Source organism: Ammospiza nelsoni, chromosome 23 (assembly GCF_027579445.1).
Source record: "Ammospiza nelsoni isolate bAmmNel1 chromosome 23, bAmmNel1.pri, whole genome shotgun sequence".
Taxonomy (NCBI): domain Eukaryota; kingdom Metazoa; phylum Chordata; class Aves; order Passeriformes; family Passerellidae; genus Ammospiza; species Ammospiza nelsoni.
In genome coordinates this window covers 6,714,473-6,730,510 of record NC_080655.1, presented here as the reverse complement: position 1 = coordinate 6,730,510, position 16,038 = coordinate 6,714,473, and the positions used below count along the sequence as shown (strand labels likewise).

The 16,038-nt window shown below is 53.6% G+C and overlaps 1 protein-coding gene across 1 annotated transcript in view; it reads left to right on the top strand.

The window, feature by feature from the left end:
• Positions 1-5,894: 5,894 nt before the first annotated feature.
• The window catches only part of PKP1 (plakophilin 1), a 50,227-nt gene continuing 40,083 nt past the window's right edge, over positions 5,895-16,038 (top strand). Inside the window, exons 1-2 of the mRNA XM_059487864.1 lie at positions 5,895-6,234; positions 13,832-13,932. Of these exons, the coding sequence (XP_059343847.1) occupies positions 6,033-6,234; positions 13,832-13,932 (303 nt within the window). The 5' untranslated portion in view covers positions 5,895-6,032. The remainder of the gene's footprint in view (positions 6,235-13,831; positions 13,933-16,038) is intronic.

The window sequence follows — 16,038 nt, the reverse complement described above, 5'->3', positions numbered from 1 at the left end:
CCAAGGAAGGCTCTGGATGCCAAGGGCTGTGGCAGAACTCTCTGGGGTCACTCACAAGGTGGAACACACACAGCAGGGCTGACCCATGGCTCTCATCCTCCAGCCCTCCCCACTCCTGAGGCCCAGGGGTCCTGTGGTGCTGGGGGCAAACCCAAGGAGGAGGGGATGAAGATGGCACTGGATGCCAAGTGTGGGGCAGAGCTTCTTCTCCCAGGTTTTATTTACTCCCTTGGCACCCACTGAGGGTTGCAGGGAAGGACTTTGGTGATAACAATTCCAGTAGGAAAGGATGAACAGGATAACCTGGAAACTCATTCTGTTTTCTAAATAACCATTGAAACCCTGTTAAATAAAAACTACTCTGAACCACTCCATAGCTTTATGCAAATCATGCTACTGACACCATTACTGAAGGGTATATTTTATTTTAATGCTGAAACCCAGCACCAGAGATTAGAGATCACATTTGAGGCCAACCAGCATGGCCTGCAGAGGTTCTCTGTTTCATTCGTGCTTTCCAGGAACAGTCTGTCCTGGATTGGCTTTGCAAGGTGGAAAAATTATCCACATGTTCGCTTTCAGACTTCAGGAAAACACAGATTTTCCAAGAGAATTTATGACCTGGAACCTGAAACATCATCAGGGAACAGTGCTAGAGACAAGCAAGGACATCCAAGGGGGTGTCCAAGCATCCAAGTCATCCCTGCACAATTGGTGCTGATTTTGCCAGGTGTGGCCTTGCAAAATTCCCTCTGGACTGGAAATGTGCTGAAGCCCCAGGCTGAACTCCTGCCATGCTGTTTCTGTGTGTGAGGGGAGGTTGGGCTGCTCTGGGAAGCTGAGCACTGCCAGTGCAGCCCCTGTCCCTGTGGCTCCATGCTGCAGGGAGTGAGCACAGATACCCCAGGCTGGGACAGCCTGGCCAGGCTCTCACCCCTGGCTGGAGCAGCTCGGGGCAGAGCCGGTGTCACCTCCCCTGGGCCCTTCTTTAGGGATATTCCACCTCCCAGGTGCTTGGCTGAGCTCCTGCTCCACATCCCAGCAGCCTCAGGCGCTGCAGAGGGAGCTGGTGACACTCCATGGCAAATCCAAAGGGGAGCCAGGAGCAGAGAAGGCATTTGGTCCTCAGGCAGGGTCTGGTGTTTGAGCATGGCACAAAAGCCAAGGAGAAGAGGAGGAGGCTGATGCTCCAGAGTGCATCCCTGCCCTCCTGCCACACATCTCTGTTTGGAATGGAGAAGACTGATCAAATCATCTGTGCAGGAATGTCCCACATAGCCCTGTCCTGGGGCAGGGAGAGCAGGTGGTGCTTGGGCCACACTCAGCTCCAGGCTGCCAAGGCCAAGAGAGAATTGTCACTGTCAGGGAACATCTCCCTCTGCTGGGTCTCCTGCAGGACCCAGAGCTCCACGTGTGGGAACTGTCAGTGCCCTTCAGGTCAGGGAAATCAGGGAAGGCTGGAAGGACTCTGGGAGGTCCTGAGCCCCAGGCCATGTTCACAGCAGGGCTCAGTGCAAGGCCAGCTCCAGTGACTGCAGTCCTTGCCCCGGTGAGTGCTCAGAGAAGATCCCATCCCAAGGCTGCAGAACTCCATGGGAAAAGGTTTTTCCCTATGGGCAGTTGGAATTGTCCCTGTTGCAGCTGCTGCCCAGTGTCACTTGTCCTTTTCCAGAGCACCCTGAGGGGCTCTGGGCCTTTCCCAGAGGGACAAGGAAACCTCTGGGGAATCTCTGAGGAACTTTTGGGGAACCTTTGCTTCTCCAGGCTGGAGTCACCTCCTCACTCAGCGCTGGGTTTGGTTTTCTCTGGCACCAGAGGTCTTCCCTGAGAAGGGAAAAATGGGGGGTTAAGCAAATTAACCAACAACTCCACAGACTTAGGGCTTCCATGCACAGACCAGGAGTGAACATTATGCAACTGGCCAAGTAGAACCATTTTAAACTCCAAACTCACAACTCCAGGGGACTGCAAACTCCAATTTGAGAGGGGGGGATTGAGGGGTCTGACAGCAAAACACAGCTGATTTGGGGACTTAATTGTGGTTTTTTGCCATTTCTGCCAACTCAAGGCTCCTGCTGGGCACTGGAAGCTGCCAAGGGTGCAGAGGAGGCTCCTCCCTCTGTGGCACCAAGGAGCTTTACAGACGCTGCATCTGCTCGTGTTGGAATGCACAGGTAACTCCATTAAAATCATTAGGGACTGCTCTGCTGCCCCATCCCTGACCAGGGCCAGGCTGCATGGGGCCTGGAGCAACCTGGGATAGTGGAAGGTGTCCCTGCCTGTGGCAGGGGGTGGAACAGGATGAGCTTTGAGGTCAGTTCCAAGGCAATCAATCCATTCTGGGATTCTGTGAAGGTGGAGTCACACCTTCTGAGGTGCATGGGGAGAGCAGAGGCAATGGGAACAAACTGGGACATGGGAAATTCCTTTTAGATACCTGAAAAACAATTCACCGTGAGGACAGTCAAATACTGGGAGAGAGGCCTGAGAGGCTGTGGAATCTCCATCAAACCTGCACTGGACAACATCCGGAGCAGCTGGGTGCTGCCTTGGTTCAGCCCTGCTTTGGGCAGAGGGGCAGCCCCTTCCTAACTCACACATTCCACGTTTCTGTCAGGGAACACCTCAGTGATGTTCCTGGGTCATTTCTCTCCCTTGTGCAGCCCAGGCTTTCAGCTGGCTGGATGCAGCTGCTCTGCCTGATGTATCCTTTTGTTTTGGAGAGAAATCAGGGATTTCCTTTCTTTCCAAGCTTCCATGCACACCAGGAGATCTCTGGGGCTGGAGAAGTGTCCCTGCTTTGCCAAGGGCCAGCCCATGACCTGCCTGGCACTGTTGCCTTCTTGTCCTCCCACAGCACCACCGCAAAAACCTCTCAGTGCCACAGGTGTGCAAGGAGTGGAGGGGAGGTTTTGCTCAAGAACAGCCTTGCCACAAGCCTTAGCAGGCTTCAGCCTGGCTTTCCTCACCATGGCAGCTCCACTTTCTCTTCCAGCTGTGTCCTGTTACTCTGTAGGGTCTGAGCTCTCCATCTGCTCCCTTCCTATGGTGCTTTCTGATCCCATAAAAGAGACACTTTCAAGGCAGGCAGAGTGCAACCAAGGTGTGCAAGTCTGAAGAGCAGGTTCCCTCCTGCAGAACCCTGCCAGGCTCTGGAAATCTCAGCTGTGCTGGGGCGGGGATGAGTCACTGCTCAGAAAACAGCATAATCCTGGGAAATACGAGAATCCCCAGCATCTGCACCTCTGTCCCTCCTGGCCACCACCTGTCCGAAGGAAGGATCAACCCCCGGTGCTGAGGTGACCCCCAACAGCGGGACTTCTGTCACCAGGGCTGGGGACAATGACTTCCCCCAGCAGAATCCGAGCGTGCCTCAGACACTTGCAGCTCAGGAGCGCCCGACAAGTTTGAACAGGCATCCTGCGCCTCTCTGGGAGCAGCATTGGGCCAGCGAGCGCTTTGATTGCGATCAGGCAGCTGGCAGGAATCCCAGGAACTCTCACAAAAATGCTTTGAAGAGCCCAGATGCACAGGGCGTGTCCCGCAGTGGGTGCGGAGGGTGAGTCACGGCCTCGCCGAGCGCTGTGGGGCAGAACCGGGACCCCCGAGCCCCCCGAGCCCCCGCGTCCTGCGGCACCGCCTGCATCGACCCTCCGAGCCCTGCCCACCGCAGCCCGATCCGGCACGGCTCTGCGTCCCTTCAGCCCTGCCCGCTGTGCCCGAGAGCTCCAGACACAAAGGCAGACAGGGAATTTGCTCGGGGCGCTGCGGATGAAAGCTCAGTTCAGCTCTGCTGCTGCTGCTTTGCCGGGGCTGCGCTGGGCTGGCCGGGATGATGCTCCCGTGCCCCGCTCAGGGACACCCCCAGCCCGATACCAGAACGCAGTGCGCACAGAACTGCCATACAAACCTTCGTTTAAGCATCTTTTGCTCTTCTACATACGGGTTTGAAATCTGTTGCAGAATCCCGGGAGATTCCCTCCCTTGGGCTAAACGGTGCGAACTCGCCCCAAGAAACCATTGTTTCCTGAAAGCCTCCCTGAGCTCCCTGTCCGCAGCTCCGCAGCCCAGCTCAGCAATTCGGGCGAGTTATGAAACCGGGAGATGCCAGCGCGCAGTGACGGGATGCGATAAACACGCGGCTCTCCCGCGGGGACAGGGACAGGGCTGTTCCACGCCCCGGGCCAAGTGACATTACAGGTTTGCGAGAGCTGGCACTTTGTTGTGCAGGAGCCACCTGACGCTGACAGCCTGTCATTGATTTGCGAAAACACCGCTTGGCATCGATATCGAGCTTTCAGGAGAAACAAGTGGGGCAGGGGAAAACAACAGCCGGGCACAGCTGCTGTGCTGCTCCTGCCTGCACTGGGACAGCACGGCCTGATCCCCACTCGGGGAATGCTCGGGAGCAGCAGGAAAGGAGGGCACCCACTCACCCCATCCACTCATTCCACTGGGCATCACCCACCCGGTCCTGGGCAGCCCCCACCCTCCTCCAGGCTGGCCTTGCCTAGTCTAAAAGTCCTGCTGGTTGGGTGATGGAGCAGGGTAAAGCCTCTGCATCCCTTGGTGAGGTATCAGGGAAGATAGGGAGAAGGGAGGACCAAAGGCAAATAAATACCCTCTAGTTGCTCTACTCCTGTGTTATATTGACAAAACCCAGCTTTCTACTCCTGGGTTTCATGGGAGGAGCATCCTGGAGCATGGAAAAGGACAGTGCACAAAGCTCATCTTTCCCAGGAGCCTGCTCTGTGCTTTCTGATGCTGCTCTTGTTCCTACAAAGCATGAAAGGTGGACACAAACCACCAGGGAAACACAAAACCTGATGGATGGGAGTGCAAGCACCAGGTCAGACCCTGGGCACTGCTGATTCTCACTGGAGGGAAACTCCACACATTCTTTTCTCTCCCAGCTGATCCATCTGGCAGCACAAAGGGCTCTGCTCCTCTGAGTGTTGGCACAAGCACCCAGGTCCTGATCCTGGAGCACCCAGGAAGCCTCTACCCTGGGCATCCTCTCCTCAGCCTCCCTCCTGATGGGGACTGCTCCTCTTCTCCTGTATCAGCCTCCTGTGGCTTGGCAGGAGCTTTGTCAGCACTTGCTGTGACCTGAAACTGGTCACACCAGCAGCGAGGTGCTCACTTCTCTGCAAACGAGTTGCTGCAGTGTGGCTTGGCAGAGGGAGAACTCTCTGCTGCCATTCATAGCCTGGCGTGTCATTTCTTGCACAGCCATTTTATCTCCTCTTCTTGCTAAATTTCCTCTTTTCCTCCCTGCTACCCCAAGCTGTGTGCAAAAATTGCCCCAACAGTGCCCTGATTTCTGCCCAGGCCTGTCCCTCAGACAAGGGGACACCCTCTGGGGGGATGTCCCTGGCTCTCCAGGGGACTGTCAGGGCCCTCCTTGACCCCTGGGGCCGGCGTTCTGTAGGAATCCTGCAGGAATCCTGCACTCCAGGGCTTGCAGGGGTGGATTTGCAGCCTGTGCTTGCAGAGTTGGGCTCTGAGCGGGCGCTGTGGGCAGCATTGCTCCTGCAGGCAGGGCCATCTCTTAGGGCTGATGCAGTTGGGGCTGAGGGAAACACTGGAGCCCTAGAGGAGCCGTGTGGGAGATGCTCCAGCCCCGGGGAGCACCGTTTCCCACCCAGACCCACAGAGCCTCAGCCCGACCTCTCTCAGTGCCCGTGCCCAGCCCTGGAGCCCCCCGCCCTGGCACCGGCACGGCCGCGGCCCCGGGGCTGGGCAGGGGCTGGGGCAGGCCCGGGGCCGGGCAGGCCCTCAGCGGCCCGGGGGTGCCGGGGCTGGCGGGAGGCGTGGGTGTGTGCGGGCAGGGCTGTATATCCAGTCTGGCAGAGGGTGTGACTGCTCACACGCCGGGGAGCCGAGCTGCGAGCAGCAGCCCTGAGACACCCTGGGCCAGGGGACGTATGGCAAGGAGGGCTTCGGGGGACTAAGCCCAGCAGAGCCGGTGTTCGGTGGCCCCGTGTTGTCCGTGCGAGCCGAGTGCAGCCCCGCGCCCGCGGCCTCCAGCCATGCTCCACTCCCCGCTGAAAACGGCGCTGGCCTACGAGTGCTTCCAGGACCAGGCCAGCTCCACGCTGGCCCTGCCCTCGGACCACAAGCTGAAAACCAAGGGCACGGGCAAGCAGCGAGTCCAGGAGCAGGTGATGATGACGGTCAAGAGGCAGAAGCAAAAGTCGTCGGTGTCGTCAAGCGTGGGCCACTCAAACCGAGGTAAAGTCCCGCAGCGAGGGAGCCTCCGGGGCAGGGCTGGTGCTGGGGCTGCCTTGGTGGGGTTTGTGGAGGGGGCACAGATTGCTTTGCTTCTCTCCTGGCTCACCTCAGGCAGGTGGTTCCAAGATCTCCTGCACTGGTTGGAAGGGTTTAGGACAAGGTACAGAGCTGGAAGCGTCAACTCCTTCTTGGCTGGAGCTGATCCCTGGGAGTGCTGCTCTGCTCCACATCCCTGAGGCACTTGGACGTTTCAGTGTGTACTATAACCAATTTTCCCTGGGTCTAAAGCTGGAGTAGCTGTCTGGTTTTGCAAATCCTTCCTCCGCAAGTGCCCCCACGGCTGGAATTCCCCACCACCCCCTCCTGTGGACAGCAAAGCTGACAGTGCTCCTCCTCCGCCCTGCCGTGGGCTGGGGCTCTGCTGCTCCTGAGCGCGGGGCAGGTGCAGAGCAGGAGGCTGTGACCACACACGGGACACAAACCTCAGCTCGGGACTCACCTCTGGAACTCCCAACACATCTCCCAGTTACAGGCTGAGAAGTGTGGGGTCTCTGGGACCCTGATGGGAGTGGTAGGAAGGAGATGAGTTGGGAGAAGTGTCCCTGGTGTTGGTTGGTGGGGGTGTTTCACAGCCCCCTTCACTTTGGCTGTGTTGGGGTCCAGGCGGCTGCTCCACCTCTGTGCACTGGGTGTGTGCCACAGAAACAATCAGCTGAGTCCTGCAGCCAGGTGTCCCACTGGAACCCCTCCTGTTTGGATCAAGGCTTGGCAAATGGTTCTCTCTGCCATCCTTGTGTCTAGAGAAAGCTGATCTGGAGCTAAAGCCCAGCATTCCCCAGCTGGAAGCTGCAAACCCAGGGTTGTGACAACTTCTGTGCAAAACCTTCTGGCTGTTGGAGGTGCTTTTTCCAGCAGCCACAGAGCTCTGGCCTGACTGAGTCCACCAGGGAGAGGAAATCCCGAGGCTTTGGGAGCCATTGGGGTGCTGGAGCTGGGACTGAGCATTCAGCTGAGTCTGGAGTGAGCAGCATGGAGGGGGGTCCTGGGTGAGCTGGGCCAGGCTCTGATACCTCCTTCAGGAGCTGTGCCTTGTCCAGCAGCTCTTTCAAGCTGCATTGTGAGGCTGAATCCTGTGCTGGTGAGCTGCCATGGTCCAGAGACATGTTTGGGGCTGGATTAGCAAGAGAAGCTGGGTGGCTGCAGGCTGCTGGAGGGAGTGTGGAGGTGGTGCTTCCTCGGGAGCCATCCCTGCTCTGGAGCTGCTGGAACAGAGGGTATGGAGCATCTCCAGGGTGAGGGCAGGTGGGCTGTGCCAGGAACAAATCCCTGCTTCCTCTGTTTTTGTCAACACAGATTCCAGCAGGTGAAGGGGGGCTGGGGCAAGGAGAGCTTTCGTCTGCCACCAAAGTGGAAGATGGGAATCTCCTCCCACCTCCAGAGGGTTTATTGCCTAAGGTGTTACAGTGACAGACCTGACAAAATAACATTCACACCAGGATGAGCTGAGTGGCTCTGGATGGAGAGGGAAGTGGGCAGAGGGATCCACAGGCAGGAAAGAAGGGAGGCAGAGGGGGATTATTCAGCTTGGAGAGGAGCCCAGGTGAAACCTCTGGGAAAGGGAAAAAAAAATAGCACATTGCCAAATTGCCAGTTTCTGCTCAACAAGCTAAACCCCTCCTCCAGACACTTTGGGGAATGTCTGGGAATGGGAATTGCGTGGAGATGTGCAGCTTTGGTTTCTGTGTCCCGGGGAAGCTGAGTCACATCCCACTCCCAGGAGCTGCCTCCAAGTGCAGGGCCCAGGCCCCCCCTCCCCTCGTTCCCACCAGGGGTGGTTGGCCAGCAAAGGTGCTGGGGCCTGATTCATCCCATGCATTCCTGGATGGAATCCCAGAAGGGTGAGAAGTTGCTGTTTCTTCCCAGGGCTGTCTCCTCGTTGGTGTCGGAGTGGGTCAGGCTCAGCTTTCAGGTGTTGGGTTTTACTGCTCTTGCCCAAAGATCAGGTGGGCTGCCCTGATGAGAAAAATTAGTTTTTCCTACAGAGAGGCTGTGTGGATCTGTTAAGCATGGATTCTGCCTGTCCAAACCCTCATCCAACTTCAACTCCCTGCATCCCCTGGGATTTCCCAGAGATGCTCCTCAGAGGCAGCACAAGCTGGGGGATTCCCAAAGCCCCCCACAAGTGCCTGAGTGCTTTGTTCCCTCTGCTCCCAGACAGTCCCAGAGCAGGGCTGGGCAGCTCTTGGGCCAGGTCCAGGTTTGTTGCTGTGTTTGGAGCTGTGGTTTGAGCTGGAGCTGGAGCAGGGCCCAGAGCTTCCCCTACCTACAGGAGCCGTGTCCTGGTGTGTGTAGGATGGGGAATATGGACATGGAACCCTCAAACACACAGCAGGGCGGGGGTGTTGTATCCTTCAGGGGGAGCACACCCTCCCTCACTATCCCAGGGATTGATGGAACCATAAATGAGTTGGTGATTGGGAGTCCAGCAGGTCAAGGTCTTGTGGCCACTTTGGAGATCTGGTGTCCCCCAGGGCAAGGTGGCCAGTGTGGGCTCAAACTGGTGTGCACTGGGGTGGCACAGTGGGCAGAAAACTGCTGCCAGCAGAACACTCCCGAGCCCAGTGGGGGCTGGCTCAGCACAGCAGCTGCAGCTGCTCCCAAGGGTGGCTTTGGAGTCTGGGATGTGTGGGGTCTCTCCTCCTTAGGGGTAGGGTCTGTGGGCTCTGCTCTAGGGCTTATCTGTCCTCCCCATGGCAATACCAAACTAGATGGCTACCCCTGAATTTGTGAGTAATGCACATTTCCAGGAGAAAATTAGTTTCAGTAGCGTGGCAGAGGAAAAGGCCAGGCCAAGCTGAACCAGCTCCTTGTAGCCATCAGCTCTGTTCTACAAAGTCCTGTGGCTAAAGGAAGGTTCTGCCAGTGGTTTGTCACTGAGGAGACACATCCAAGGAGTGTCAGATCTAACTGTCCTGTGGCTGAGCTGGGATTGAAAAGTTTCTGTGCTGGCTGTGGCTAAGAGGAGAGTAATTCCACCAAGGTCTGATGGGACCCCATCTGGCTTTGGTGGGGATCAGGACCCTGATATGAAGGAAAGATGAGATTTAGGGGATAAAAAGTCTTTTGAAGACTTCTGTAACTTCCCCTAGCTTGAGATGATTCAGTGAAAGGTTCTACTCTTCCACAAATCTTAGATTATTGGGATACAAAAAATCCCCATTTGCTCATAGGGCAGAAGGCAGAACTGGAGCTTTGTCATTCCTGCAGGAATCTCCATGTCTGGGATTTCACTGACACTTCTCTCCTAGAAGGCACCCAGGCTTTGCTTTGTGCCTCCCACAGGCCTCTGCTCTCCCTGTGTTTTTCCTATGTTTAATCATCCTTATTGTTTAAAGCTGTGCATAGTTTATGATTTAACTTGCCTAGCCTGCACTGCCAGTGACTGGTTCTTGTCTTGCCTTTCCCTGCCACAGATTAATATTTATTAACAGAATCCTTTTCCACAATCTCCACGTTGCCTCTGTGTGTCCGGCTGGCTTTGGGAAAATGGCACTTGGAGCACAGCTCTCCTCCTGCCAGCAGTGCCAGCTGCAAGAGAGGAGAGCTGCCTTTGAGGAGAGGAAATAACTCATCAAGAACAGCTACACTGGGTTCCATGCTCTCAGTTTGCTCTGCAATAATGGATAACAGGGATGGAGAAGGGGATGAGGGCAGTGGGAGCAGTGTAGGGGGGCTCACAGAGATGCACCGCAAGGTTTTGCACTTCTTATCTGCTGTAATTGAATTTTGCCCTCATGAATTGTCCCACTGACGATAAAAGAGATTTTAAAGTGTCTAAGTTTTAAAGGAGATGTCATAGGGGAGTGATAATTTGGGGAGGGGGAAATCTCAGCAGCCTTCAGGGTTGTTTTCTGCCCCACATGGTCACTGAGAGGCTGCACCACATCTGGGTGGTTCTGCCACATCTTTCCAACTCTGTCCCAGCTGTTGAGGGTCCTCTGTCATGAGGAGAACCTGAGGGAGGTGAGAAAGTGGCTCAGCCTGGAGAAGAGGAGGCTTCTGGCTCTGCACAGCTCCTGACAGGAGGGGACAGCCTGGAGGGGTCGGACTCTGCTCCCAGAGAACAGGGACAGGAGGAGAGGGCCAGGGGAGTTTCAGGTTGTATTTGGGGGAAAATTTTTTCATGGAAAAGGTGGTCAGGCCCTGGCACAACTGCCCAGGGCATTGGTGGGGTCACCATCCCTGGGAATGTTCAAACATGTGTGGATGTGGCACTTTGGACGTGGGTTAGTGGTGAGCGTGGCGGTGCCGGGGGAACGTTGGACTCTTTGATCTTAGAGGACTTTTCCGAGCTCACTGTGGTTCTGTGATTCCCTAGTTCTGTGTTACTGACTCTGTGTGTTTGCCCAAGTGCACATGGGCCCTTCAGGGACCTAAACAGCTGCTAGGGTAACAACAGCTGGGACACAGACCTGTGGGCACAGCCAGAAAAAAGCACAAGGGGGGCACCTCCTACTGAGAGCATTTCCACCTGGCCCAAATGGTCTTTGTGATTGCCTGGGTTTATCCCAATTCCAAGGACCTGGGACCAGGTTGTGTGGGCTTTATTCTTGAGGTGTTTGAAAGAGGGATCTCCTTCCTGTTCCTGGGGGCTGGGGATACTGGCTGTCAAGCTCTCTGTCAAGATGAACCAAGCAGAGAAGTGTCCAAACCTGCACAAAGATCAGGTTTTCTTCAGCCACCTCCACCAGAAAATCCCCAGGTTTTTCCTTGTCTCAATACTGAGCTCTCCAAGCAATAAATCCCAGTTGAGTAGTGGCAGGAGAAACATCTTCTCCAGCCAGCAGGGTGACTTCAAAATGCCTTGAATGTTTGAGGTTCTGTATAATTCTGTGTTTATAAGCTCTTATGTACAAGTTCTGGTAGGTGAAGGCAACCCTTCCCTGTTGGAGAACATAAACTTGAACCTGCTGCCTGATCTCCTGAATTTGGCCATGGAGCAGTGAATTTATGAAGAAAGTTACAGATGTGCCTAAACTGACTTATTTTGGGTATCTCCTTGCTCTAACCCCAAAGTCTGGAGTGCATGGCAGGAACAGATCCTGAAAGGAAAAGTGTGGTTCCCAGGCAGGACTGGTCAGGACTGGTCAGAGAGACCTGTGAGTCAGGCACAGAACCCCTTTTTACAGCTGCTCACTCAGGAAAATGGTCCAGCTGCTCTCACCTGCAGTTACAGAATGTTTACAGAGAACAAGAGGCAGATTTGAAGAAGGAATTCCCAGGAATTTATCATGGAATGGCTTTACCTTCGTGTTCAGAATTATGGTTATCAGATAACTCTGTGTCCTGGGGAATCACCTGGCCCAAACTCACCACTTCCAGCCCTGCCTTGCTGCTGCTGAGGCCCAACACTGATGTCCTGGTGTGGAATTGAAAGGAAATCCCAGGGTGGAGAGGGAGCACAGGGTGAAGGGCTTGACTGAATCTCCCATTGAATTTCCCTGGCCACTTCTTTGTCTTATCAGCAAGTGCTGTGCAGCTTTTTGTGCATGAGGCACTTGGGGCTGGGGAGATCTGGGTGAAGAGCAGTGCCCACCAAATCTCCAGACTATGGAAAAGGAGCTCCTATGGTTTCCTGGACAGGGCCAGGGCTGAGAGCCGAGCTGGCTGTTGCCTGTTCTCCATCCAGGGATGTTCTCCAGGTGCAGTCCTGCTGACAATAGAAAGCAAATCTCATTATTTACACCACATCCACAGGAATCATCTTCCTGAGAAAATGCAAGAATTTTTAGCCACAAACCAAATCACCATAACAGGTTCTGGGTGCCTCAGGCAGGGCAATAAATAAAGTTTATTCCAAGGATCAGTGGCTGGAGGAGACTTGAGTGGCTCCGGGGCCTTTGTGGTCAAGCTTATCCAGTTTATCTCAGAGATGAGTCTTATCAAACAGTCACAGAGATTAGGATATTTCTGACATTACCCACCAGTTTAGGTGCATAAGTTAGGACAGGTAAGTCCTGATTTTGTACTTTGTTAGACATTCAGAGCTTCCTCTGGAAGTTAATTGGAGTGTAGGGTTTGCACTTCCTCATAACGGGACTTGAGATGCCACAATTATTGAGCATTTCTCAATATGTGAAATGAAAATGAAGCTGAAATCACCCTAAACTCTTTTGGACCATCCAGAGGGGGCTAAGGGAATTCCATTGTGGAAAGAGAATTATTCACTTCATTTGTCTTGTAGTGATGAGTGTGGTATTGAGTAAAAAATAGTTTTAGGAGGGATCCAAAGGTTGCAGTGCCAGAGACTGCTGGGAGAGCTCTTGGAAGGGCTGGGGTTGGTAAATCCAAATTCTGGTTAAAGCACTGAGAAACAGAAAAAATGGCTGATGGGTTCCTCCTGATCGAAGATATTTGCATCTTTAAAAAACAAATCTGAGATCCAGTCTCATTTATTCCTCTAGCATCCCAAAAATAATGATGGAGTTCTATACATTTTCAGGAAAAGAAAGTATAGACACACAAAGTGATCTTTTAGAGACAAGACTGGAATTCAAAGAGTGCAATGAGGTTTTGAAGTGTTTGATTGTTTTAGATCCCCAGGTGTTAAATAGACTGGGTCATCCTTTATCCATGGTGTTTGTTAGTGACCATTGACTGGTTTTAGCAAGCCTTGCTCAGGCTGCTCGTGCTGATGGGATTGGTAGGATTCAGACATGGAGTGAACTGGTGAAAGGGTCAGGGGTAGGTTTTGCCTTCAGAGAGAGAAATTCTGTTTACTGCAAGTCTTCTATGGCCAGACATTCTGGGACATGTAGCACAAAATATCATCAGGTTCCTCTCATACTACAACTAGGAGGCACCAAGCTGATCAGAGGAAAGGAACTACTTGCCTGTGAGCAAAGGCTGAGAGAACTGGGATTGTTCAGCCCTAGAGAAGAGAAGCTTTGGGATGACCTAATTGTGCCCTTCCAGTACCTGAAGGAACTGACAGAAAACATGAAGAGAGATTATTTACAACGGCCTGGAGGGACAGGACGAGGGGAAATGGCTTCCCACTGTCAGAGGGGAGAGTTAGATGGGATATTGGAAAATAATTCCTCGCTGTGAGGGTTGTGAGGTTGCCCAGAGCAGCTGTGGATGTCCCATCCATGGGAGTGCCCAAGGCCAGGTTGGATGGAACTTGGAGCCACCTGGGACAGTGGAAGGTGTCCCTGCCATGGCAAGGGTGGAACTGGATGAGCTTTGAGGTCCAACCCAAACCATTCTGGGATTCTGTGATTCCATGATGTCAGACACCATCCCCAACTCTCACCTTTTCTGCTCCTTTGCTTTAGGTTTTATGGCACTTGGGCATTTGTGCTGCAAACCTTGGGGAGCCCTGGGGGGTCTGTGGTGTGAGGGCTGGAGTTCCCAGCAGTGACAAGGGCTCCCCTTCCTGCCTGTATTCCCTGTGTTCCTGTTGAGATTTATAACTGTCACTTCTCCGTAACTAATCTTGCTGTTAAAAAAAGCTTTGTGCTCTGAAAGGGACCTGCTGGGAATCCTTTCTCCTGGGAATGCTTTCTCATGCTGACCATGCCTTTTCCATTTGCAGGTTCCATGTATGATGGTTTAGCTGATGGCTATGGCTACGGGACATCCCGGGGCAGCTACTACACCAAAACCCAGACAGGGAACAGCAACTGGGGATACCCGGTAAGACCCTCCTTGATCTGGGACTGTGGCATGGTCTGAGGTCCCCTGGACAGCAAGAAAATCTCACAGTCACATAGGGAGGTCACAGTGCTTCAGAAACTCACCTGATAGGGATCCTGACTCTCCTAGAAAGGGATTCAGTGCCGTGGAGGAGGAGGGTTGAGGGCCCCAAGCTGCTTTTTGTGGGGATTTTAGAGTAACCAAGATTTAGTTTGCATCTGCAGGTTGGTATCCAATGGCACAAGAGTTTGGAAGCTGCCTGAGGGATCAGGGTTGGGTTCAGACTATCACAGCTCAGTTCAAGCCTGGAGCACATCCAGGGGTTCCCATCTTTGTTCCTGTGCACCAAAACATGGCTCTGAATGACATGAATGTGGCTGGGGAATGTGGAGCAGGGGATTTGCATTAGAACTGCTGTGCTGCTGTTCCCAGCCTCAGTGCTACAGCAGACCCTTCAGAGATATTCTCTGTGCTTGCAAAAAAGTGGGTCCAGTTCTTCCACAGTGATTTCCAAAAAAATCATTGTAGATTTCCAGAAGAAGCACAGGTGAGATGGTACCTGTCTTTGTGCAGTGTGAGTCTGGACATCCCACAGAGCTCCTGGTCCTTGGGGACAGATCCCTGGTACACAGGGAATTGCTCCAAACCACTCCACAGTCCACTGGGACAGCTTGTGCTCATGTTGCCCCTCCATTTCAGGCCTGTGTTCTGCTGTTTCCTGCTTTTCATCAGCTCTAAAGCAGAAAGGAGCAATTCACAGATCTGGGATTTGAATATGAGAAAAGCAAAGGACTCCTTTCAACAACCCTGGGACTGTAAAGCAGCTCCATGTCAGCCATCAAAGGTTTGAACCAGGAAAGGTTTTGGTGGCTCCAAACACACAGACAGGGCTGCAGCTTCTCCTGGTGGTTGCCCGATCCTCTGCTTGTTCAGAGCACATACATTCCTCAGCTTCAGAAGGATTTACCTGGGTCTTTCCTAATAGCCTTGTTGGAGCATGATGGCTTCGAGGCAGTGGTGTCACTTGCTGAGTTTGCTTCACTGGGTGTTCAGTAGGAAAACTGGGAGCACTGGAGTGTCTTTGAAATGTTTCTTTCCAGCCTGTCTGTTGGCCCATTTCAGTGTCCCTTCCTGTGCTGGTTAAATCCCTGCCAGAGGGGCTCCTGTCCCCAGATGGCAAAAGTTTGTTCAGAGGAGGCACCAAGTAGATTGGGGGGATGGAGAATTCTGCTGTGAGGAAATGCTGGGAGAGTTGGGATTGTTCAGCCTGGAGAAGAGAAGTTTTGGGGTGACCCTGCTGTGGCCTTGCAGTACTTGAAGGAGCTACAGGAGAGATGAAAAGAGATTATTTCAAGGGATGGAGTGACAGGACAAGGGGGAATGGCCTCAAACCAGAGGGCAGAGTTAAGATGGGATTTTCTTCCCTGAGAGGGATGGAAGAAATTGTTCCCTGTGAGAGAGGTGAGGCCTGGGCACAGGTTGCCCAGAGCAGCTGTGGCTACCCCATGCCTGGAAGTGTCCAAGGTCAGGTTGGACAGGGCTTGGAGCAGCCCAGGACAGTGGAAGGTGTCCCTGCCCATGGCAGGGTGGAATGAGATGGGCTTTGAGTGTCCTTCCAACCCAAACCATTCTGGCATTCTGGGATTCTGTAATGTGTCAGAGCACAGGTCCGTCCATCCATCCAGGTCTCCTGTCTCTATCCCTGAGACAGTGGTGGAGCCCTGCAGAGGGTCCAGCCATGGTAACCAGGCAGGGTTTTGGTGGCCACTAGAAAAATGCAACTGAGGCAGTTCCCGAGGTAGAGGTGGAGCACCTGAGCTTCAAGACTCAAACAATTGAGATGTTTTGTTTTGATATGTTGCTGTTTGCCTGTTGTGATTCTTGAATGGAGTTTGCTGTGCTTTGTCCAAGCAAAATTGCTCTGTTTCAGACATTCTAAGGGTTTGTAGATGGGTTTTTTGGTAAAGATGGAGGAAGCCAAGGCCTGGCTCTGCTCATGCTGGTAAGGTGCTGCTGCAGCTGCTGCTGCTGATGTGAGGGTTATTGTTTCCTGTTGTTAGTTCCTGATCTTGTTCCCAATCATTATGGCAGCTGGACAAATGCTGG